The sequence below is a fragment of the Agelaius tricolor genome, unplaced genomic scaffold (genome assembly GCF_023055355.1).
Source record: "Agelaius tricolor isolate 1412-34295 unplaced genomic scaffold, bAgeTri1.0.p SCAF_14, whole genome shotgun sequence".
NCBI classification, from domain to species: Eukaryota; Metazoa; Chordata; class Aves; order Passeriformes; family Icteridae; genus Agelaius; species Agelaius tricolor.
This window is the reverse complement of record NW_027269274.1, coordinates 13,719,964-13,744,659: the sequence shown is the minus strand read 5'-3', so window position 1 is coordinate 13,744,659 and position 24,696 is coordinate 13,719,964. Positions and strand designations below refer to the sequence as shown.

General features: G+C 40.4%; 2 protein-coding genes across 2 annotated transcripts; both read right to left on the bottom strand.

Annotated features, from left to right (window-relative positions):
- Window positions 1-623: 623 nt before the first annotated feature.
- CHDH (choline dehydrogenase) lies at window positions 624-12,799 on the bottom strand. The gene is made up of 8 exons (XM_071439773.1): window positions 12,537-12,799; window positions 9,168-9,965; window positions 8,613-8,764; window positions 5,714-5,843; window positions 4,828-4,962; window positions 3,539-3,681; window positions 2,633-2,735; window positions 624-2,050 (listed from the first exon to the last, which is right to left on the bottom strand). The coding sequence occupies exons 2-8, from the start codon at window positions 9,910-9,912 to the stop codon at window positions 1,632-1,634; spliced, it is 1,827 nt and encodes a 608-aa protein (XP_071295874.1). The 5' UTR covers window positions 9,913-9,965; window positions 12,537-12,799; the 3' UTR covers window positions 624-1,631.
- A 3,110-nt stretch (window positions 12,800-15,909) lies between these two features.
- Window positions 15,910-24,450, bottom strand: ACTR8 (actin related protein 8). Its single transcript, XM_071439770.1, is given in 13 exon segments — window positions 15,910-16,605; window positions 17,266-17,429; window positions 17,726-17,990; window positions 18,405-18,545; window positions 19,104-19,199; window positions 19,729-19,882; window positions 20,214-20,346; window positions 21,129-21,222; window positions 21,750-21,923; window positions 22,571-22,675; window positions 22,945-23,055; window positions 23,882-24,216; window positions 24,219-24,450. Coding segments are annotated over 13 exon segments (2,046 nt in total). The 5' UTR covers window positions 24,349-24,450; the 3' UTR covers window positions 15,910-16,461.
- Window positions 24,451-24,696: the final 246 nt, after the last annotated feature.

Genomic DNA, 24,696 nt, shown 5'->3' with positions numbered 1-24,696 from the left:
TTCGTGTTTATGCAGATGCTCTAAGGAATTAAGTCCTTTCCTTCAGCAGAGCTTCCAGTCAGTGCCTTAGACAGAGCAGCAGCAGGTACAAGTATCTGCCTTAAACATCTGCAGTTGTCCCTCCAGCCAACATCTGACTCAGCAAGGTTTTCTACAGTCTGTTAAAATTGTGTAAAATTCCAATTTTTGCTGAAAAGATGTTTATTCTCTTTGCCACAAGTCCTGAGCAATCTTAGGCTACAGAAAATTTGACTTTATTATTTGACATCTGCTTAGTGAGAAGTTACTTTGGAATAATTAATAAATACAAAATAATCAATGGAATAAATTTCCTTCAGTGAGTTCAGTTTCTTTAGGGTTTTTTTTAATCAGTACTGAAAGTTAGTTTGACACCAAAAACAGCCATGGAAGCTCAAGTATCTTAACTTACACATCTGAAAATTAAAAAAGCATAGATTTAAATCCTAACTAGAATATAGCATTGGTTCACTGAATAAGATATTTGCCTTCTAATTTAAAAAGACCTCATATCATCAATAACTGACCTTATACAGTTCTTTTGAGTAACATTTCATTTTAAATATAGTTTGGTTGAAATTTTTCTAAATAAAATTTGAGTGATATCAAGGCACCATTCAGAATATTTATTGATAAATATCTTTTGCAAACAATCATCTGAGCAAAGACCAATCACTTTAAGGATGTTATACAAAGTGCAGATCTCTTACTGCTAGAGTGGTAAAACTACATCAGCTTAAATTGTGAGCAGAATTCTACTAAGTGCTTTGTTAAAAAAAAAAAATCAAAATCAAAACAAAGAGGAATATCATTTTTCCAGTAGATTTTTAAAAATTTCAACTCCAGCTCTGCATTTTTAGAAAAATAAGTTCTGATAAATACACTGTATGTCTTCTCCCTGAATGCTCTACAGTTAGAGGCTGATGAGCTCAGTGAAATCTAAATTTGAGTGGGATTTGTAAACCGTGCATTCCTTTCATAAAGGAAATGTTTGTCATGTTTGACAAACTCTGAGCGCATGCAGGTTCCTCCCTTTCCTAAGAATTCTGATACTAATTCAGCTCTTGAATTTGAAATTGCATAAGTGCTTACATTTGCTTGACAATTCTCTGCAGGATGTGGTGATTACTGACTAGCTGTTTTCCTGGGTAAAATCCTCATAGCAGTTAAAATTCTTCAAATAACATAATCATTTTCAGAACGGCCCACAGTAATCTCTTCCATTCCTCATGCAGTCACATGGCATTTCTGGCTGTTGGCATTTAGAAACAGCTTCTTTTCAACAGAAAATTTTCATTTACCACAAAATGTCATATTTAACTAAATTTGTGATTTTTGGAGTGTTCTGCACAGGGCCAGGAGTTGGACTTAATGATCCTGATTGGTCCCATGAAACTCAGCATATTCTATGATTCTAAAAAAGGAACTTAAGCCAGCTGATTAAAAAAGACTAGTGGGTAGTCTAATACAAAAAAAATATTAACATTAATAGCTATTTTAATAGGATATATTGTTTTGCATGATATTTATCATGTTGGCATATTCAGTATGAGATACCAACATGTGGATGAAAGCCTAAATAGCAAATGATACGGAAGGATGAGAATATTAATTTATCTCTGTGTTTCCAAGGTCTTGGGCTTATATACAGGAACATTCTTCTCCTGAAGTGACGGCAGGCCCTTAATTATATCTGCAGCTTTCTCTGCTATCATGATAGTTGGGGCATTCAAGTTTCCAGTGACAACACTGGGCATTATGGAAGCATCAACTACTCTCAAATTTTCAACCCCAATTACTTTTGTCTGGGGATCCACTACAGCAGTGCTGTCTGAAGGCTGACCCATTTTACAGGTGCAGGAAGGGTGATAAGCACTGTCAGCCTTCTGCCTTACAAAAGCATCTATGTCTTTGTCAGACTGAACATGATCTCCTGGTTGAATTTCAGGCCCGCGAAATTTTTCAAAAGCTTTCTGAGCAAAGATCTCTCTGGTCAACTTGACACACTGGCGGAATTCCCAAATATCTCTTTCTGTAGAGAGAGCAAATGAGAAAATTGTAAGTACTCATTTAATTTACCAGTATACACAGAATGCAAAACAGACAAAAGCAGCATTGTGGAAAAAAATGCTGGAAGAAAAGTCTCTCACTTGTTGCTGAAAGCCATGATAAAGAAGAATATTTTTTAAAGTCACAGATATTTACATTCACTGTGAACAAAACTGTTGCTTATATTGAACTAGCCCAAAATGGAAGATGTGAACTATGAGGAATTGCACTTTATCTTGCTGTGCCCACTATCTAGGAAAAGGAAAATATTCTCAGCACAAAGGAGCAAAAGACATTAATTCCTTCACAAGCAGAGGTGGTGATGAAACAAACAGCAAGACACAGCAGATTCTGAGAATTCTGACTTCATCCCCAACAGGAAATTCCTTCTAGCTTACACAGTGCTTTGTAAAATCACCTCTTTTCATACTAGTTAACTTTTATAAATGGAAATAAGTAATAATGTACCAACCAGCACTTCTGAACTGGTGTTGAGTAGGTACAAAAATCAGCTCCTGAAACAGGCAGGAAATAAGCTGAGAGAGCAAGGAGAGGCTGCAATTACCTGTTGACAGGTAGTTGGGCTCAATGATGGGGTGGTCCTTTGGGTCTGAACTCTTCAGCTTCAGCCATCCCACACTTGTGCTCCTCATGGGTCCCACGTGGACCTGCAACACCCAACACAACCCATCAGGTCTACTTCCACTACTTCCAAATTCAGCATGGCTTTTGGGTTTGTTTTTTTTTTTTTTTTTGCAATTTAGACAGACTTTACGAATTCAGCAAATATAAACATTAACCATTGATAGTGGAAAATACCACTGAGCATTTCCCCATTTTATAGAATTATTTTGTAAATATGTAGTTCCATTACAGGGAGAAAATATGCCTTTCACATCAACTCACAGCTGTTCTTTGCATTTAAAATACAACCATTCCAATTTAGTAGCATCAGAGCTCTCTAATATAATCAGCAACTGGACCAAACTATTTTGTCTCTGAAGGAAGGAGATTAGTGAGGAAAAACATGTATATTGAGTGACAGTTCCCCAGAATTAATACTCAGAGTGTTGGATTAAGATGATAGTCTAAAAAGGGGATTGGATTTTGCCAGTGAATAAATGAGTGTTTCTATACATTTTCACTTAAACCTTCGTCTCAACTGCAGAGGAACAGTTTTGTTCCATTGCAAAATTGTGTCCTAACCCACAGCACTAGGGCACTTCAGTAGAGTGAATACTTCATTCAATACTTGCCTTCTTTCCCAGAGATAAAAGCCAAGATAATTTTGGTGGCAATATCAAATAACAAGGCTGTGTTTTCTCCTCTGAAGGAGGTTAAGCAGTCTATTTCATATTATACTGAACAAAATATTTTCCAGTATATAGCCAAATTATCAACATTTATAATGAAGCATAAACCTCCTTGCTAATGGCTACAAAGTCTTACTGGAAGGTTCTCTTTGCCTCACCTGGTAAGCTTCCATAGTGGAAGCAACCCGACCGTGGTCAATCACCTGGGAAGGGAGAAAGTGGAACTGAATGTCGGGGTGAGGAACCCCGGGTTCACTCCGGATGAAACCCCCAGATTCCAGGTGGGCAGTGGCTCCCTCACCTAGGGAGTGTAAAGGAGGGAGAAGATGCCATTAAAATACCTCCAAAGAGCAACAAGTTCACTTGTTTTTAACCTGTAGATGCACTACCATGAATAATTGATTTGTACAGCGTTTATTGCAAGGAATGCAAATCCATTATGAGCAGCTTGTAGTTTAGGCACTGTGCACCACTTTCATCTGCCTTTTAATTCCTGGATAAATGTAAATATGCATAACTTTGGAAATCCCACTGATCTGAGAATGGGATGTTACAGCTATCTCAGTGGCAGGCCAAGGCTCTACCTCCAGAAGCAGATTTGGGTCCTAACAGGTGTGGAGGGACCTGGCTGCACATCCTGATGCTCCTGCACTGCTCATTCTGTGATGTGCACTCCAGTTATCCCATCAGTCACATGGAACAGGCAGAGCCATCTGCAGTGCCTGCCCTGAAGGGAAAAATGAAAGCCCTGCAATGTGCCTTATATTATTTTCACTTCTGTTTAAAACTGTAAGTTGGCCCTCAATATTTACTTGCATGGTAAAAAGCCTCATATACCCAGAATAAGTTGCCAAATAATAACAAAATTCAGCATGTAGAGATTAAAATTCAGATGTAGAGATTAACTTTTACCAAGCTATTTAACTGCCATCAAGGATTATATTTACTGATTCTTTGTAAGGTACAACTTATGACTGAGGTACTGTAAAATTCATGTGTCATTATAAGGAAAACCAATTCACATTTACTTACAGGGCAAAAGGATTCTGATCAGAGCAACAAACTAATTCTTTTGAGACAGTTATACAGCAGTCAGTTCAATAACAGACTTTTATTGACATCACACTGATTTAAAATAGAATATTTTCTCCATCTTTTTTTCAATAGCTTTTCTTAGTAGCACTGATTTTTAAATGTAGAATTTTTATTTGCATTAGATATAGAAATGTTAATAATAATCTCCTTCATTACCTAAGATATAAAAGCTTTGAAATATTCTGCTACAGAAGAAAAGAAGTAGTTCAAATCCATTTGCAAATTCCAGTTATTTCTCAGAGCATGAAAAAGATTATATATTAAGGCTCCCAGCCTATAAAACTCACAGATAAAAGGCTGTCATAATTCTAAATCAGTCCGTGGTAGAATGATTGCAGACTTTGCTTCATACCTGTAAATTTCCAAAGCCATTCGAGACCAATCCTCACCATGTTCAGTGGCTTTTGGGCACTATACAGAGTAATAGGTTTGGTGCACTTTTGCTGGACATACACTTCTAAATGATCCTGCAGGTTCTGGCCTACTCCTGCAGGGGGTAGAAAGAAGGGAGGGAGGGAGAAGAAAGTGAGAGGGAAGAAAATGTTATTTCACACAGAAAGATTACCCACCATGTTTCAAGCAGAGAGAGCATCTTAAGTGGGAACTAAACCAAGCTCTTACAAGGGCAGTGGTGACACAGACCAAGGCCATGAGTCACATCAGCCTTTTGCTCGTGTCAGAATAAGGTTTTACATAAACAGAACTAGAATGAAAATAGTTACATATATAACTAGAATAACAATACTAGTTACATACATAACTGGAATGAAAATAGAAATTTAAATAGCAGGTATATCAGTTGTTCTAAAATTGCCACTGGTTCTAAACACTGTGCTAACTTCCTAAGCTTTAAGGAAAAGTTCATGTTATTTCTTCTATATTTGAATATTTATGACAGTGGGAATTTACACAATGTTTAGAGGATCAAAACTAATTCAAAACTCTTAATGACAAGTGTGCTGCTTAACTATAGAAATTTGCCTTCAGAAAGGCATTTTTCATTGTCAGATATGGTGAAGAAAGAGTAGGAGTTTGTTGCTTGGTTCTAAAATCCATGCATGTTTCCACTGATTTGTATAAAATCAATACATCTTTCCACTGATTTGTTACAAACATGTTTTCAACATGTGTTTCGGTCTACACAACTTGACATAAAGAAAATTCTGTTTCATGATTAATTTAATTTAATGGTCATTCTGTTGCATCCATAGGAAGACAAAAGAAAGAAAAAAAATTACCAGGAAGATGGCAAACAACAGGGATCCCCAGTTTTTTTAGATCATCTGCATTTCCAATTCCAGACAACATAAGCAGCTGGGGAGAATTTATGGCACCTCCACTTAAAATAACTTCCTTATTGGCAAAAACCTAAAAGGAAATGAGCACAAAAGCCCTAAGATTATAAAGCCTGAGCTGAGTGCAAGCAACATCAGGGGCTGCTGTTTGAATATGCTGTTCTGATCCAGATTAGACACCCTTCCCTCACATTTTCCTCATTTCAATGTATTCCTGTCTTGTCAGAATTTTCCACAGAGAGAAGTAATCAAGCTTTTGCTTTGATCATTGCTGTATTTATTCCCATCTTTACAATCCATTCAAACTGTATGGCACAGAAACATTCAGCTCCTGTCCTTGCCAGGGAATAGTACCTGTGGCACTCGGATCAGGCAGCTAAGCTTCTCTGCCATTTTCAGTAACCCTTTATAAATTAAAACTGGAACTCCTAAGGAAGATTTGGAATTCACAGACATGGTAGCTCAAAAATTCTTAAGAGCTTTTTTTTTTAAATTCAACCAAGGCTAAGCTTTGATTTCTTAGCTCATGGTAGTCCTCAAAAGGCCTCCCCCCCACCAGTCACTAAAGCACTACTGTTAAAATAGTAGCAGGCATAGATTGAATTTTGTTTTGCTAACAGTTTTTTTATCAAATGGTTTGGTCTGAGCCCTGAGCTGGTCATGACACAGGCTGCTAAATTATTCCTCTGCCTTTGACTTTTAACAGATTAATGCATATTAACTTCGAACCTTGTACTTTTTGAATGACACCTCAGCTATACAGAAAGATGGCAAAATGTTGCTACAGTAACATCCAAGTGTAATAATAATAAAAAGCATTTTGATACTATTCATCCAATATGGCCAACAGATGGCCAGTCCTGTTACCTTCTATTTGTTACTGCTTTGCTCTGGGCAATGGTTAGCATGTTAAGACTAATAAACACTGTATCAGAGCCCGTTGAATCAATACTTAGAGCTGTATTTTGCATGTTATACAAGCTTATTTAACTTGTTTACATTTTCTATGATACACACAGAACTGGTACCAGAGCAGCATTCAGATGGTGCTTGCTCAGTCTAAACCCCCTGCAAAGTCAGCACTGTAGTTACTCCTGGCCCACACACAGTTTTTCATAATGTCTCAGCTAACATGCTAAGAGGAAAAAGTGACTGATACACTTTTGTTTGAGTTAGTCTATAATACATTAAAACATTTTCATCCTTTATATTAAATATGAAGTAGAAATATACTTTTCTGCTTGATTCTGAACTTAAAAACTCCAGGAATGTTCAGTCTACCTTTCCTACTTTTACTGGAGTCCTGGGAGATCTCTAGGACTTCAGTGTTAGACAAATAACAAATCATTGGCTGGTGAATACATTCTGAATAACTTTTGAATCAGGTTTGATGATCTTTTCATTTTGCTGATGACTGATGTAAAAGAGATTATATCTAAAATAGACTGTAAAAAGAAAAACATTTTAATGTAGTCAATTGCTTCATCTTGACGGTCATAACGCAATAAAATTATTAGTTCTTCCATCCTGACAGGTATAAAATTTTCCAGAAAGTAAAAGCAGATACTAATCCTGCAGTTTTGATGCTGGGGGAGGGAGGGGAGGGGAAAAGAAGGAAGGGAAATACTTTGAAGATGTATTTTTTACAATACATGATATAAACATATATTATTCACTATGTAGAATTCATGCATATGTTAGTATGTATGAAAATTCATAGCAATTGAAGAATTTTGCAATTAAATGGTCCAGTACTCAGAAAGTCTTTGATCATGTGTAATTGGGTTTTCAAGACTTTCTTCAACAAAATTGAACTTGATAATGGCACAAGAACAGCAATTAGAAGTACTGTTTTTGCAGAAATTTAATAGCTTATGAAATCAGTTAAAGGTTCTGCAACTTTTGTTTCATATTGGTAAAATGATTATCATTTGCAATCCACTTAGAAAGCAACAGATTTGATCTGTGCTTTAGAAAATCAAAGAACAGATTATTTATACTGCATTTTAACTTCTGGCAGGTGCTCAGTCACAGAACTTGGCTGCTGAGTTTTAGAAGGTTTACTGAACTCAAACCACCCAGATCTGTACTCAGCTCCCTCTAGATATTATTATTACATTTTGTAATTGTTTTATAGTCCTTTCTGACCAAATATCTTAGTTATTAGCATACCCCTTTTAAACCCCTTTTAGGCAATATCCTGGTTACAGACTAATCCATAATCAGCTGTTAAGGGAAGTGAGGATGGTGTGGGTCTTACAAAGTTCAATGGATTGAAAGAGGCATAAAATGAGCCCATTATCCAGAAATTTGTAATAACAATTCAAGCTTCCTTCCACACAATCACATTTTCAGTGGGAGTTGGACTGAAACGGAGACATATTCATTCCACAGCCAACCATAAGGCAAGATTTGTCATCTATCCCTTGAGCAATTCAGATTTCAGCATCTGGCTTTTACAGATTTTCCTCTGCCAGAACTGTTTTTCAGAAACATCCCCATTGCAGCACTCTGGTCAATGTGCTGGGACAGGGCATGGTTGCACCATAGGCTCCAGTCTTACACAACACTCTGTGGAACATCAAGTTATGGCCTGTCCCCTCAGCACTGGCAGATGGAAAAGTGATGATGAAGTTAATCTCTAAATCAATACAACTGGAATATATAATGTACTGCAAAATAACTGGCAAGGAATCATATAGTGTAAGAAACAACATAACCTCTAGAAAAAAGAGAACATTTTGCTCAGTAAAGTGCCATTTTTAATAGACTTTTTCTTTAAAAAAATATATAATTTAGCTTTGATTCATACCTCTCATACTTAAAATTGAAAATCTCTTACCTTTTTCCTTTGCCCATTTTTCACATACTCAATACCAATGCATTTTGTTCCTTGGAACAAGATTTTTGTTACAAGTGTCTTCTCTGCAACTGACAAATTTGGGCGTGATATGGCTGGGCGAAGATAAGCACTAGCTGTGCTCCATCTTTGACCTACAATGTATATTTACATTAAACATCAAAACAGTCATGCTCAGTACGCTTCAGATTTTGGCCAATAACCACCAGGATGCCTACAGAGGGAAAGTCTTCATAGAGTTTATAGAGTTCAAAGCAAATGTGATTTGATATAATAATTAAAGATATTATTTTAACACAACAAATTTCACAATGACATAATTAACTGTGAATCAGGACTTTTCTACCAATGCAACTTGCAATGAAGTGCACAGTACATTGATAGCAAACAAGAGATGAACAGGGTGTAAATACAGAGTGCCATAGCTGGGCAGTAACCTAAACATTCAAATGGCATTCAGTGTAGATTATCTGTCCACATTTCAACATTATTTCTGGGTCAGAAATAGACATTACTCGAGGACCCTTTCTGGTTTACCTTTGTGTATAGTCATGTCCATCCAGCCAAAGCCTTCCTGCTGGTACCCGTTCATGTCATCTGTGAAGGGATACCCGGCTTGCTGGGCAGCCTCCAGGAAAGCCTGATGGAGAGGATGGTTTGTTTTCCCTCTTGACACGTGCAGGGGGCCATTCCCTCCTCTGTACTGATCCGGCCCCAGTTCGTGTGTCTGTGCCTTCTTGAAATAGGGCAGGCAGTGCTCGTAGTCCCAGCCCAGGGCCCCCTCCCTGCTCCAGCGGTTGTAATCCTCGGCGTGCCCGCGGATGTAGACCATGGCATTGAGGGACGAGGAGCCGCCCCACACCCTGCCCCGGGGCCAGTACATCACCCTGCTGTCCATGTGCCTCTGCGGGGCCGTGTGGTAGTACCAGTTGTACTTCTCATCACACAGGTTGTACGTTAAGGCAGCAGGCATGTGGATCTTCCACAGCAGCCTTGTGCTGCCCAGCAGAGTGTCCTTAGGGCCGGCTTCCAGCAGCAGCACGGTGCTGTGCGGGTCCTCTGTCAGCCTGTTGGCCAGCACGCAGCCTGCTGAGCCAGCCCCCACGATGATGTAATTATAAGAGTCTGTCTTTTCTGAGCTCAGCTGGGATGATGCACGTGAGATTTTGAATTGTTCGTTGATGCCGAATGTGTTCTTTAACGTGTGTGCTTTAAACAGGCTTCCTGCTACTTTGCACATCACAGAACTGTGACATTTAAATCCTTTCATTAAATATGACATCTTTACTGACAGTCACTCTTGCTGAATTTCTGACAAAAATCCAGTGGTTTACCCTAGGAAAAAACCCAAAGATACTAATTAAAATGTAAGCATTACTACCTCTAAAATGTCAGTCATTTTCAGGTGACAATGCTATGCTTTACCCATTTGCACTACCCAAAAAGTTAACAACAATGGCAATAAACAGGTAAACATTATTATTATTATTATTTATTAATTCATTATTTATTATTATTGTTATTTAGTCTTATTATTCTTTTAGTCAGTCTATGCAGCAGTCAAATGTACTATCCGAAATTGTGTAGTTTGATTTTGATTTGCTTCTGGTTCCTAAGACAGATGAATATTTTCAAGTATTTGCCAAACCCAGAAGAGGCAGAAACTTTTGCATTGCTTGTAGTCTCTCTCTATCCACCTCTAAGAGGCAAGAATTTAAGAACAACAACAATTTCAAAAACTCCCCTGTGAGTCTGTGACAGTGATATCACACACACAAGGCAATTCACAATGGAAATGATGAGTATGCTCACTGCACATTCTGCCAGAGAGTGTCTCCACAAAACAAATGTGTAAAAAACTCATTTCCAGCTATCCTTAATGTGATAACTGCTGAATTTGCATGTGTCTCCAAACACAGGGAAAGGCAAAATCTGTTCATCTGTGCCTTTCTGCCTTGCTACCAAACCTAGATCCTGCAAGAGTACTCTAAATACAGTTACAATCTAATGCCACCAGCTCCTTAGGCTGAGTAAGAATGGCAAATTTTTTACTTTCAGTGAAGCCTGTGAGCCCTGGAAGTACCACAGGTTTAGCTCTGTGTTGCACTGGTTTGGGCACAGGGACTCAATGCCAGATTTTTTGTGTGTTGCAGGTACTGGCCAGCCTGAAGGATTTCTCCTGCTCCCTTCCCCTGAAACCATTTCATTTGGTCTAAACAATTAGTGAAGTGGGGTGTTCTTTGACTGTAAATAATATTTCTCCCTGGCCCATGACTTCAGTCTAAGCTGTTGTCCTGCATTCTAGAGACAGCAGCTTATCCAGAGTCCGCTACACTTATCTCTTCCAGCACTGCCCAGCTGAGAGAGATAAGCAAGAATTCTCCTGAAATACATTGAATCCTCTGTAACAAAATTAGGAGTAAATTGCTGCTAAATGTTAAAAAATTTCCATGCACAATTTCAATTTTATACACATTCGTTTGCAAAAGTATGTTCCTTTACTCTTGGGAAACAGATTAGAAGAAGCATAACTCTCTGACTTTCCTTAGGAAAACTTGTAATAAACTTGTTTGGGGATGTACAAACCCCAAAACTTGTGAATGAACAACCAACCGTGGATAACAATTTGTTCTGTAAAGAAAAAAAAAAAAAGATGCTGGGGATATTTCTGAGCCTAAAGTTCACACAGCTGATTCTCCTCACATGGAAAACTTGAAATTGTTCCCAGCTGGAGATGGGGATGTGTCAGGTTTTTTTTGCAGGTGAAGTCTATTAAAGGATTCTTTCTTGAAGAAAAAGGTTTACCAGCTTCTTGTGCTGCAGCAGCAGAGGTGCAAAGGTAGGGAGGTTTTTACTTGTTTTGGTTGAGAGAAAGAGGGTTATGGTTTTGCAATACCTGTGTTTAACCTGCAGAACTGGTGGGCCACAGGACTTTATTGATCCAGGAGCACCACTTTGTGGGGGGGTTGACAGAATATGGGCCTGGGACCTGATAATCTGGAAAAGACACTCTGTCCCAGTAGGGAACTATAGTTTTGTGGCCAACTCTTCTAAATGCTGCAGCAGTTTTCTTTGCATTTTGTTGACGTTTTACTTCAAATGGAACAGGACTGGCAGAACAACACCTGAGAGAATTTTTGTCTTGCAAAGAGAGCTGGGAGTGAAGTCAGTCAGCAGTGTCCTGGCCATAACAGTGAAGTGACTTTGGCAGTCAGGGTGTAGATGATTCACAAACCTTGGTGCCTTTGAGTTCTGAACTGCAGAGGTCAAAAATTAAGTCAGTCTGATTTAATATAATTCTAGCACACATGTTTTGATTGAATAGATTAAAACACTAGTTTTAATGGAATAAAATACTAGTTTTAATGCACAATTCTTTTTGCCACATTGATTCACATCCACTCTCTTCTTTCAGTGGTCCCTCTTCATGAGCACTATCCTACCCCATTTCTTCTAAACTGATCCTGAAACAAAAAGGAGAGTGAAACAAAAAGGAGAGTGCCTGAAACACTTACTCCCTGTTCTGTTGAGAGAGGAGGAACAAGAATATTCTCTCTGGCAGATGGAAATCATGGCCCTCTCCCAGAGATGTTCACAGTACAGCCAGCACATAATGTAGCAGAGCAATGGGGCTTTGTCAAGATGTTAACCCTTCATGTTGCCACCGAATGCTGTCAGGCCTGACTGTGCAGGGCAGGAGGAAGAGCTCCTCGGGCTAAAGCAGATCTTGCTTTTTCTTTGTTTGTTTTTCCCTACTGCAGACAGTGTAACAGGTTTAAATGTATCTGCTGCAGAATGTTTTGGACTAACTTTCCCTTCATTCCTGCTACGGAGAAAGTTCATTCACTTTCAAAAACATCGTGGTGAGTTTCATTTCTAGGGCTGAAAGTGTTGAAGCCGACTTACCTCGCCGCTTCCTCCTCTGCACAAGCGTGTCTGTGAGCTCCGGGCTCCGGGCTGCCCGCAACCCCGCTCTGGGGGCTCCCGAACCGGACCGGGACCGCGGCCGCTCCCGCCCGGCGGCCCGAGCAGGAGGGAGATGGCTCTGTCCCGGTGCTGTCTGCAGGACGGGCACCCACAGGCCGCGTCTGTGCCAGCCCAGGCCGGGGAGGCCGCTGGTGTGCGGGGGCTGCCGCCGACCCTCGGAGCCGCGGCCCAGCCCGGCGGGCGGAGCCCGGGGTGGTCCCAGGAGCGCGGGGGCCCCGGCGGGAGAGTCCGCGGGGAGGCAGGGCAGGAGCACGGCTGGGACTTCCCCGCCGGAATGCACCCTTTGGCCGCTGTGCGGGCTGTGCAGGAGCGGAAAGCGCCCAGAGGGGCAGCGGGCGAAGTCCTCGGCCTCGCCCATCCCGCCGGAGTCTCCGGGCGGCTGCGCTGCTCGACCGGGACAGGGCTGCCAGGTTCCCCCAGGACAGGGCTGCCAGGTCCGCCAGGTTCCCCAGGACAGGGCTGGCAGCTCCCCCGCGGAACTCCGGGGCGCGGGACAGACCCAGCCCCGCGCTGAGGCGACCCCATCCCGCTCCTTCCCGGAGCGCTGCAAGTTTTTCACCCCGCTCTTAGCGGGGCAGGAAGAAACGTTTTCCCCACCCTCGGCTGCTTTCAGTGGGAGCGCTGGGAACTGTAAGGCGGCTGGGGATGACACCCCAGGTGTCCCCGCTCTGTGCCCGTGCCTCGCTCCGTCCCGGCGCTGACGGGAGATATCTCTGTATGGATGAGCGCTGGGCGCAGTGCCCGAAGCTGAAAGCCGAGTTGGAACTTGCAGCTCAGGGCTTTAATTGTGATCCTTACCTGTGTAATGCCTTTAATTAATTGCGATCCTTACCTGTGCAATGCCTTTGATTGTGATCCTTACCCGTGCAATGCGTGTTCCCAGGAGAAAGCCTTGGTTAAAGTGAGAGCAGCAAACGCGCTGTCCCGCCGGGCCTGCCTGTGCTGGCTGATTGTTACCTCAGCAGTGACGATGTTTGGCTTTGGTTGTATCACTGAAAAGTGTGTGTTCAATCATAACTCTGAACAGTTTCCCGCTGGGTAGGCAGAAGAACTAATAATTCCACAACAGAACTCAGATAAGTTACTTCTCTATTGGCTTTTTCCTCTGAATATCTCCAGTATATGCTAATGTAGTGCATGCTCGTCGTAGACTGAACTGCATTAAAACGTGCTGGTGGTAATGAGAGTATCTCAAAATTCCCTGAGAAATGGCCAGGGATTGGTATTGTGGGAAGAGGCAGTGCCACTCTGGGAGGGTTATCTCGGGAGCCTTGTTTACCCTTTCAGAATACTCATGGCAGAACAAAGCTGATATAATGAAGACAAACCAAGATTATTGTGACATCTTGTACTTTTTCCTGACATCACCTAAGGACAATGGTCTTTGCTGCAATATCTTTGATGTTGTTTGTAGATGCTGGGTTTTTTCCCATGTCCTTCCTTACCATTCTTCTCAGAATGTATTGAACCATTAATAATTTTTTAGCTTAATTACTTGTTCATGTTTTTGTTCGTAATCAGATAAGTAGATAATGGACAGTCTCTGGGTGATTGGTTATTCACACTCAAACACCACATTCCAAACTTCTGAATAATTATTCATTAATGGAAAAGAGTAATTGTTCCCTGTGGAACTGTGAGTAAATGTGTACTTGACATAAGTGGTCTTTAATCTTTGCAGTGATTAAGAATTCTTGAAACCAAACTGATGTGTGCTTGCAGTGTTGAAAAAATTTTGTACACTTTCAATGCTGTTATTTGGTAAGCAAATAAAAAGTCTATAGAAAATATGCACTAAATAAGAGTATAGAAGTTTCATGAAGTAACAGAGCCATTTCAGCAGGTAAATAGAGGTAGATGTAGAGCACAAGATTTTAAGTTCATTGTTTGGAATGTGAAAAAACAGAGGAGTTTCCACTTCATTGTAAGGGCTCCTACAGGCATTTCACAGGTTTGCAGACTAGAAATTGGTGATGATATCTCACCCCTTTGTTACCAACTGAATCATACACGTGGCCTTTAAACAGAAATTTTGAGACTCCTGTGCAGGTGAATTTGCTGTTTCTTTAATGCATGGACACTTGAATATTTACCATTCTCAAGTCAATATTCACTGCAAACTAAGCTGAAATTACTCACTGTTTCCTGTTACAATATTTATCAGGTATATTCAGCAGATTTTCCCCTGGATGTTTGCAAATTTCTGGGAAAATGAATGTTTTGGCTATACAGATGTTTGGATGTTAAAATCCTGTCAAGATGCAGATGATTTTGGTCTTAGGTGACTTTATATATACTGGCATTGGCAAATTTTGCCTTTCACCTTCCTCCTCTTAAGTTTTATGCTTATTAGAGTAATGCTGTGCTTCAGGAATTTGTTATTTTGTAGCTCTTGCTCAGGGTAAAACTCCAAACAAAAAGGAAGAGAGGAGATGAGATGATGATTGATGAGACCCCAGGTTGCAGGGGGAGGTACATTCCAGTGACTTGGGAGGAATTGGCAGGGAACAGACTCAGACTGATATGCCTCGCTTCTTTCAAAGTAGGAAAGAAAATTAATTAAGTAATCAACAACTGTAATATTGATGATGAATCATTTTGCATTGCATTTTAGCACACTTTCACTGTAGGGACATTGAAAATTATCATTTCAGTAAATCAGTGTGCATTTTCTCTAAATTGTATTAATATACAAATAAAGAAATGCATACATACCATATATTGGTATTATGATAACTGATGATAGCTTTTAGAGACTTGTTTCAAAGTGATTTTTTTCTCTTTTAGAGCTCCTCACAATCCATTCAGTTGGAGGATGTGAGTGATTTCTCCTTGCTGCTTTACTTGTGACTGTGTCTCATTGCCATCTCAGACAGAGGTAAGAGTTCTCACCTTCCTGAGCTTTTGTATTCTGTAGTTTTGCTGCAAGCATCCTTTTAGATAAGGTCATATGAAAGAAACTGCCATTTAGGTATTATTGCAATAGGAATGTTCTCAAGTTTGTTCAGGAACTCCAGCTTCAATATTCCAGTTCAAACCAGTCCTGTGGTTTTGAAGGCAGCTGCTCAACCAAACCAGGTTTGGTTGGTGTTGCAGGGTGGTTGAGGAGTGCAGCCTCACTGCCCTCAGGTGGAATGAACTGGAAGATGTGCTGGCTGTATAAATTTGCAGCTAGGTCTTTTGGGTGTATTATATTTATTTTTGAAAAAAAAAAAGAAAAAAGTGGACTCTACAATGGATAATGAAAAACTAAGAGGTGATAAGTACAGGGCAAGAAAAAAATACTCCCAAATTCTTTGTCTTTCCACAAAATAATTTATTACATAAGTAAAATACAAAGAGTGACTGTAGTTTTAGTTCTTCTTTTCACTTTTACCCTAATGATCACTTATATAACAACTTCATCTCCTGGTAACATCAGAGTAGAAATCAGAATATTACATTAAACCCACACCTGCACTCTTCAGCTGTTGCTTCTGTGTACATGTTTCTGGAATGAATCTTGGCTTAACATCTCTCACATAAGTTCTTACATTGTGCAATTTTAATATACATTACCTGTATAATATAAATATAGTTACTCTGGAGATGAGAGTGGTACCCTGTATGCAGAATTCAATGCATACAATTTAAAAGACAAAGGGTAGCTGAAGTCAAATGAATTCAGTAAGTCTTTTGGTTTTTTACAACACGTCCAAAAAAATCTCAATTGAAGTCAATATTAATAAAATACAAAAAATACGTTATCAGCAGAAGATCAATTCATGTGCACTGGGAAAAAAATGGCATTTGGGGAAAGGAATCTTCAGTTAAGTCCCTACAGGTTCCTCTGTAAGCCCCTCCACTACCACACAAAGGCAGCTCGCTCCCGTAACATCCTGACACCGAAGCGCTGCCACTCCCTCTGGTATATCCACAGCTCCTGTGTTGTGTCCAGACAGGCCAGAACTGCCCCTCCTTTCCAGGCTATTAAACGTGGATCCATATCCTAAATTCAAAACACACATTGCACACAGTCATTGGTCTCATTCTGCATCATTCTCCAAAGTTGTTTCCTATTTTCCAACACTATTGACTAGTTAGAATCTGGTGGGGTAGGGGAAAAGTTTTTCAGTATTACCCAGGAAAAAGCAGTGAGATAAAAATATTTAATTGATATTCAAGATGCTTTAAGAAGTCACTTTTTGTTTTAAGATGCTTTCTAAGCACATCATGAAAATCTTGCCTTCAGTAATGGAGGCTCTGAAATAGATGGAAGGATATTTACAAGTTCTGCTTGATTAATGCCAAATGAAAATTAATCTCAATGCCTGTTTATCTATTATCTTTATAGTACTAAAAAATAAAACAAATCCCAATTTCTTGCTGAGGAGACAGGTTACCTTCATGGGCCAGTACTAACTGCTTCTTTAAGAATAGGGCCTTGAGCCAATAAAACACTTCAGTGATCTGCACCAGTCACACTCTTGCTTTGCCTCTAACTCCCTGTCCCTAACCAGCCAGTGCTATGTTAAAATAGGCTGAAAGCTCCCTTATATCTCAGATATTCAACTACTCTGGGATTTTAAAAGAACTTTTTTCTTTTAATCTTTCAAAGATTTCAACCAATCGTAGTTGACTATCTACTTAGCTATCAGTTAACAGTTACCTTAGGCCTTGTGATGACCTCAACATTTTCAACAACTCTTCTGAAAGAAGGTGGCATTTTGTTGAGAATTCGGTGTTGAAGAAACTCTTGAGCTTTATGAAACATAAGGCCTCCTCCCACTACTAAGATGGAACTGTACATCTTCTTTTTTGTATCATCAGATGCTGGAATGAATGAATATATAGAAATACATCTGTTTTATAAAGTTATTATGGCCTGCATTACAATTAATCTAGTGCAAGTCAAACCAGACAGAAACTGATGTTTGCTTTTAAAATTCTTCTTCTATTCCTTGGATACATAGCACAAGAAACATCAACAGAGATGCAAGCATAAGAAACAGTGTAGCTACTCTCCAGATGATAAAACCTAGAGACACACCTTTCTTTGGTGAAATACAGGAGTTACATAAACCCACCCTGAGGTCTATTTCACAGACTGGTACAAATGGAATTCTTACCACAGCAGTCGATGCTATGAAGGATGGCTTTGTCCAGGCCCAAGGCTTTGCCTTCAAACTGAGAAATAGCAGTTTTCCTGGACATGTGTGCAGTTAAAGGCTCCTCTGAATCATTGCCAGGTATCATACAGTCACCCTGGGAAGAGCCCAGCTCCACTTCTTGTGGGTAGATCCTCTCTGAAATGTCTGAGGATTGGCCTCTCAACTCTCCCTCAAATGCACCAGGCTTTGACATAGACTTTCTGTCGGCTGTAGCTTTTGCAGACTTAAAAATGAGAAAACCAAAATGCAAAAAGGTCACAGCAAGTTACAGACCAGTACAAAGATTTAACTAAGCACCATTGTACTTCCCTTCACCTTTTTGCACAGCAAGGTTAGGCCCTGCATTATTGCCTCCTCTAATTTTCACTTTAATCCTCATGTTCTAAGTAAGGGCTCAGTTTGAACTCCATCTGATTGCTCAATCCCATAATGTAGGGATCCCTTCTTAGACTGGCAAAATGCTAATTAAATTAAAAAATTCTAATTTAAAAATTGTTTAGGCATCTTACTTTAAATTTATTCTTTAATACTTCAGACTGAGGTAAGAAACTCTGGTTTCTGAGATGAGCTAATGAGTCCTTATTTAATTCCCCAATTAAATGATAGTTCATGAAAAATAAAACCAGCAATCACACACCTGCTCCTGCTTACTTTGTGTGGCCAGCAGATAATGTTCATCATGAGGATCCTCAGGATCACCTTGTGACCTGTGCTGCAAAATTGTCATTTTTTGTCCAACAATTCCAAAAGTTGCTGGATAAAACAGAGCCATGGGTGCCTGAGGAGAGATTTGGCATGGTTTTACTACAGTATTCCTTCTTATGGCATTTACTGCAGAAAAAAAAAGTCTTGTTCTATTTTTCTCACAATTCAAAATTAAATAGAGGTGGTTTTTTTCCAGGTAGTCTGTAAAATACTAAAGTGTCTTCTGTTTTTTATAATTAAAAAATATCCCAATAAATACACAAGTTTCTGTACAGATTTAGCATTGCATGATAAACAAGTACTCAAATGTTGTTTGTTACAAAATTAGAAAATTCAATGGTGAGCTGAAAAACTTGCAAAATTAACATTATTTTTTTTTGCACTTTGCACTTGAAGGATAATTATCATATTTAGATGAAGTAACAACAATTGTGGCTAAAGCTACTTAGAAAGTTTTGTGTATCCACCAGTTCTGCATTAGGCCCACCCATCCATATAGGAATTAATTTTATCTACAAGCACAGTTTAAGAACAATCCATAAATCAGATGGGCTTAGTAGCACTGGACTGATACAAATTGAGGCTCTGAGTCTGAATGCTCATTATAGTTGTAATTGAATTTAAAAATCACCTGTAATTTTTCATCCCCTAATCGGAACTGGTACAATAAAGCTGGAGAATCCGGATGCCGAATTTGGAACTCGTGATCTTGTAATCCAGAAATATCCTAAGGTAAGAAACAAAGAAAAAAAAAAGGTATCTATCTTTTATGTTTATCAAGCTGTGTAATCTATTTAATTACAAAAAACAGCAAAAAGTAACAAAACTCTCTTCTAATATGGACTTTATTTACCTATTCTTGAGGTTTTTTTAAGTCTTTTCCACATAGTATGATGTGCCTGACAGCTTTCTACATGCCTAAGCCTCTACAATGAGGGTTTTGCAGGAAGAAGAGACCTGCTGGCAGATCTTACAGAACTGAAGTTGAAAACCAGCAAGAATGCAACTATTACCAGCTTCTTTCAGCAGTAAGAACAAAGAAATTATCTTTCTAAGGGTTAGGATTCCTTTCAGCTAGATGAAAAATAAACCAAGTTACAAACATTTCAAGTCTAAAGCTTCTACAGCTTTTGCCAGTATTCTCCTGAGTAAAATATTTACAATTAACTTGGGCTCACAGAAAGGCTCCCCAGAGTAACACTCTGTAAAAGAAAAAAAAAATTACTTGGGATAACACACAATTTTCCCCTTCTCACCTGATCTAGATGACAAAATGTCTCCTTTAGGTGCTGAAGCAGCAGGCAATCCAACTTATTAGTTAACTGGCAGTCTCTGTATGGGAATCCTGCTCGTTGCATAAGCCAGTAAAAACACCTTGAGACATCAGATCCCCCATATGCAAGGCACAGCCTAAAGCACAGAGAAGAAAAGATCTTTTTATGTAGTTGCTGAAATACTGGCTGACTGCAGCAATAGGGAGAGGAATGCTAAGAGTATTTTAGACATGTTGGAATCATTACTTCCACAGTTTGCAGAACACAGTATTGGTTATGATCAGTTCTGTCTGTTTTCTTCTTTTAAAGATAATTCTTTAAGGTTCATATTGTAACAGTTGTCTCTGTTAATTGCCTCAGAGCAGGAAACCCCCTATATTTATAGAAATTTTGTCTCCTTTTAGAAGTCCAATCTTTAGTAAGCAAGTAAGTCCATGATTCTAATAATTCTGCACACTCCAAGGTACCTGGTGTTGCGATGGGAAACACCATCTTCTACACAGCAAACACTTGTCTTCTGATCTCCCACATCTACAATGCATGCACTGCTTAAACCACTTCCAAAGGTAGCACAGACAGACTCCTGGTGTACAATGATTCCTAGCAACATGAGATAAAAATTGTATTAAATGTATGCCAAACTTTACAGTCGTGTTGCTGACATTTAAAGGACATTTTCTGTCTTTTCAAGATCTACAAATAGCCTGACTGAAAGTCTGTATATTTAGTGAAGATGGAGTGGGGGGTACTTAAAGATTTTTTTTGTTGGATAAGGCTTTAAAAGTCCTGAAAAGAAGCTCAGAGCAGGGTCAAATGATCCTTTTTCTACAAAATTAAAGGTATTATCTCCAAAATGCAATTATTTTTTTAATCTGGCAGGGTCTTGACTACTGGATGCACATAAAGTGTTTTCCTATTTTTGTTCTGGTTTTATTCAAATAGCATTATTGTTAGTATTTCAGATACAGTCTTTAAGTAGTTATATGATCCAATTTGACCCTCTGTTTTCCCTACATTCTACCTTTACAGAGTACATTTGTGTCCCAAGCCCATACTTAAACCTGGGAAGTACCAGAGATTCCAGTCTGTCCTTCTGGACAGTTGTGCATTTTAGAAATATTTAAGAAATCAGACTGCTGCTGCTTTTACCTCAGCTGAATGAGAAGCCCACAGCTGGAATGCATAACAGTAAACCAAAAAACTTGTTTCAATATTAGCCAACCATTTTGCCCCTTTAAAAGAGACAGGTTATGTGATTGGCAAAAGATGAGGGTGCTAGACCCAGCTAACCTGGGACTAATGTGCAAAAGTATGCCTTAAAAGGAAAAAAAAATAAATCTTATGCAATTAATCATTGAGTATTTCTTCATTATGGATTTTACCTGAGAAGCCCATCTTCATTAGGATCATATTTACCAGTTCTTTCACATGTTGTTTATTATAGATGTCTGGAATTAGTAAAATGCATCTGTAGTACTGAAAACAAGAAGAGTAAATTAAAGCCAGCTCTCCAATAAAGTTCGATATACAACTTATTAAAAGAAAAATCAAAATTTTAGGAAAGGGGAAGGCTTCTAATACTTTTAAAAGTATGTTCTAAGTAAGTGCCAAGAGTCTACAGCCATTAAAATGTTTAAAAGTACATCAAGCATGAGACAAACACCTACTTGGCAAGGAGAAGTCATTACACCAGTATTAGGCAGCCCTTCCCCAGGTGCCTCCTTTACAGTCAACAAAAAACACCCAAACAAAGACTAAGACTGAAATGTCTATAATGGGATTTCTAAACATCCATGTTAAGAGGTTTTATCAACAGCTTTTGTCTTAAAGACATGGACAAAATTCCAGATGAAGTCTTGGGAACCCTGCTCACCAGCAGAAAGAAGGTATTTATTGAGGAAAGCACCAGTGAGAGGCTACCAATACCAGCAAGTTGTTTCCCTTTTAACACTTAGAGAAGAGTATACAGGCCACAGCACAAAAATGTGCTGTTGACAGCTCACCTTTAGGTCTTTCAGGGGTATTTCCAGGTATTTTTGTATTGCATGTGACCATATAACTTCCAGGTCTGCCAGTACTGCAGTGAGGGAGCCGCCAGGTCCAGCGTGGAGATTCAGCTGCCCCCTTCTAATGGGCCAGTGTATGTTATAAGAATCTAATGGATTAACATACAGGGCCTGAAAGTGAGAGATGACATCCTGGGCATTGCTTTTCCCAAAAAAACAGCAACAAAATGAGAAACAACTGGCAAGTGTTTCAGAAGCACATACAAGACATTGCAGAGCTCAGACTGATGTAACAGCAGTACAGCTGATTTCTTTGTAAAAGGGCTTGATAACAAACCATTAAAATAAAAAGACAGCAAATACATAGTCTGAATTGTTTGAAAGTTTTTGCTCACAGACATCTAGTGAATATAAAGGTATATTTTCCCACTACCTCATATTAGAAACTAAAATAATTTAAACACTTTGAAGCCCACAAATATCAAGTTACTCCGCAGCAATTCCATGTAGGGATACTTTTATCAGTTTCTTGTCTTTTCTCTGAATTATGCCATATGGGCATAAGTTCTCACCTACTCCCTGCAAAAACACTGATTTATAGCAGGAAGGGATCCAAGATACTTGTTAAACAAATGGGAGAAACCCTCTTGTCTTGCTGAATGATAAAAAATACTCAGTTCCTCCACAGTAAAGTTTCTCAGTTTTGCTTGGTTAGCTTTACACATCTTTCAGTACATACTAACTTACAGCAGACTGCAACTGATCCATGGCTGCATTAAAACACACAAAGCCTCACTGAGCAGGATAATCAATCTTACCTCTTCTCCCACCAAAAATTCAGGATGATTTGATGTGTTTGTCCACTTGGCCCCAGAGCTGTGATCCAAAATGGCAGGCCTCATCTGTCTGTTGTAGGACCTGGCCTGAAATGTAACCAAACCAAATCCTCTTGATAAATATTTTACCGGTCACTTTTTATGCATGGAAGAAAAATTAAATACCCCTTTGAACCCAGCCCTCGAGGAAACACTTATAATCTTAATTTTCTCATGTTTTCAGAGTTAGGTAGCACAATAACACTTATCCATATTTGGTCTAGAAAGGGTATCTATTCTTGTCCACTGAAGCATAGCATCTCACCCAAGGATTGTGTGGATGAACAATTTATTAAGACCTTATTAGAATGAGTTACCTGATCAGGTGACACCGGTATGCGCCTCGCTCCATTCGACATCTTTTTGGACCATATTGCTTGGTCCACCATTTTAAGGCCATTTTGTCTCTGCTCAGTACTTTCAGGTTTCTAAGGAAAAACCCCAAATATGCAATGTAAATACTTTCAAACCATGTCTGTATACTGGTAGTACTGAAGCTGTTAGGAAACAATGAAATCATTACTAATTAAATTTTGATGGACAGTAGAAAGGACAGATGTTTGTACAATCCAAAATGGACTTATGCTCATTTTTAAAGAAACTATTTTTTATATTAGAGTACCCAACACCTATTCAAATCAACTTGAATCTTTTAACTGCTTTTAGTGGCCACTGGACTTCATCTCGAGTGATGTGCTCAGGCCATTATCTACTTAACTACAGACATATGAAGTAGGAGCAAAAATGTTTAAACAGATCTCAATTATTAAATGGTGATGTTTAATATTAGAGAGGTTAGTTTGATTTTTACAGATTCAGATTATTACATATGTCTTGTGACCAGGCTGGACTGAAATGACTTGCTGTGTTACCCAAGTCACTAGTAACCAACACATTCACAAACGAAAAAGTCTGATTCGAATCCTACAGTTGGCATTCCATCAGAAGAAATACTGACTGTGGTACCAGACCATAGCACAGGGAAATCAACATGTAAACCCTCAACTTATCAATTCTTTAGGTTTAGTTCATTGAAAACAAATCCAATAAAACGCAAACAGACTGGTCCAAGCCTACTGACTTCAGTAGGTGGCATCTACAGTCCTTAAAAGGGTGAAAACCAAGTTTGACAGGAGTTGTTCTCTCCTCTGGAAAAGCATGAAGGATAAAAGGCACATGTGCAGCACACAACAAACCAAACCGCCGCAGAACGGGCGATGGACGGGCGGATTCCGGCGAGGCGGGGCCGCTTACATTGAGGCCGTCCCTGAGGAGCCAGCTGTCCCTGTAGGCCGCCTGGCCCGGCTGCTTGTGCCGCCGCGCGATCACGTGCGGGATGCCCGCGGGCAGCGTGTCCGTGGCCCGCCCGAGCCGCAGGGTGGTGGAGCCGGGGTGGATCACCACGATGAAGTTGCTCTGTATTTGCTGAAAGTGGCACAACGAGCACGGAATCAGAGCGAGCCCCCGGGACCACCTGGAGCCCTCCCGGCGCTTCCACACCGCCCCTCCGCAGGCCTTTAAAAGGCCGAGCCCGGGCCGGGCCCGCCCCAGCGGGGAGGGAGCAGCGCCCGGCAGCCGCCGCTCGGCTCGGGCCTCACCTCCTGCAGCGACTCGGGCACGGCGGCGGGGACGATGGGCCGCTTCACGCCGCGCTGCTCGCGTTCCCGGTCGCGCTCCTTGTCCTTGCCGTTCTCCGCCTCGCCTTTCTCCGCCTGGGTCATGCTCCGGCCGGGCGGAAGCCGCGTCTGCCGGGCCCGAGCGGCGCCGAGCCCGGCGCGGGGCGGAAGCGGGCGGGCCCTGGCCGGGCGCCGCCCCTCAGCAGGTACCGGGAGGGGCTCGGCGGCTCCCGCGCGCTGCCGGGGATGGCCCCGCTTGTAGTGGAGTGCGGGGCTCCCGCTCCGGCGCTGAGGAGCCCGGCAGCGGCACGGGCAGCCTGGGGAGCAGCCCCGCCGCTACCGCTGCCGCGGGTCTGGTGGAGCATCAACCAAACGCTCTCAGCTGGGCTGGGGCTGCAGGAGGGGCTGCAGAAAAGGCATACGGCCCTCCAGCAGCTTAAAATACTCTATGCA

Bases quoted from the DNA above. Each gene is read 5' to 3' on its own strand.
- CHDH (XM_071439773.1), bottom strand. From the start codon at position 9,912: ATGTCATATTTAATGAAAGGATTTAAATGTCACAGTTCTGTGATGTGC. The intron at 4,963-5,713 runs GTAATTTTTTTT...TACCCCCTGCAG, and splicing joins TGTTGTTTGCCATCTTCCTG to GAGTAGGCCAGAACCTGCAG. The intron at 2,051-2,632 runs GTAATTGCAGCC...CTCTCTCTACAG, and splicing joins GCCCAACTACCTGTCAACAG to AAAGAGATATTTGGGAATTC.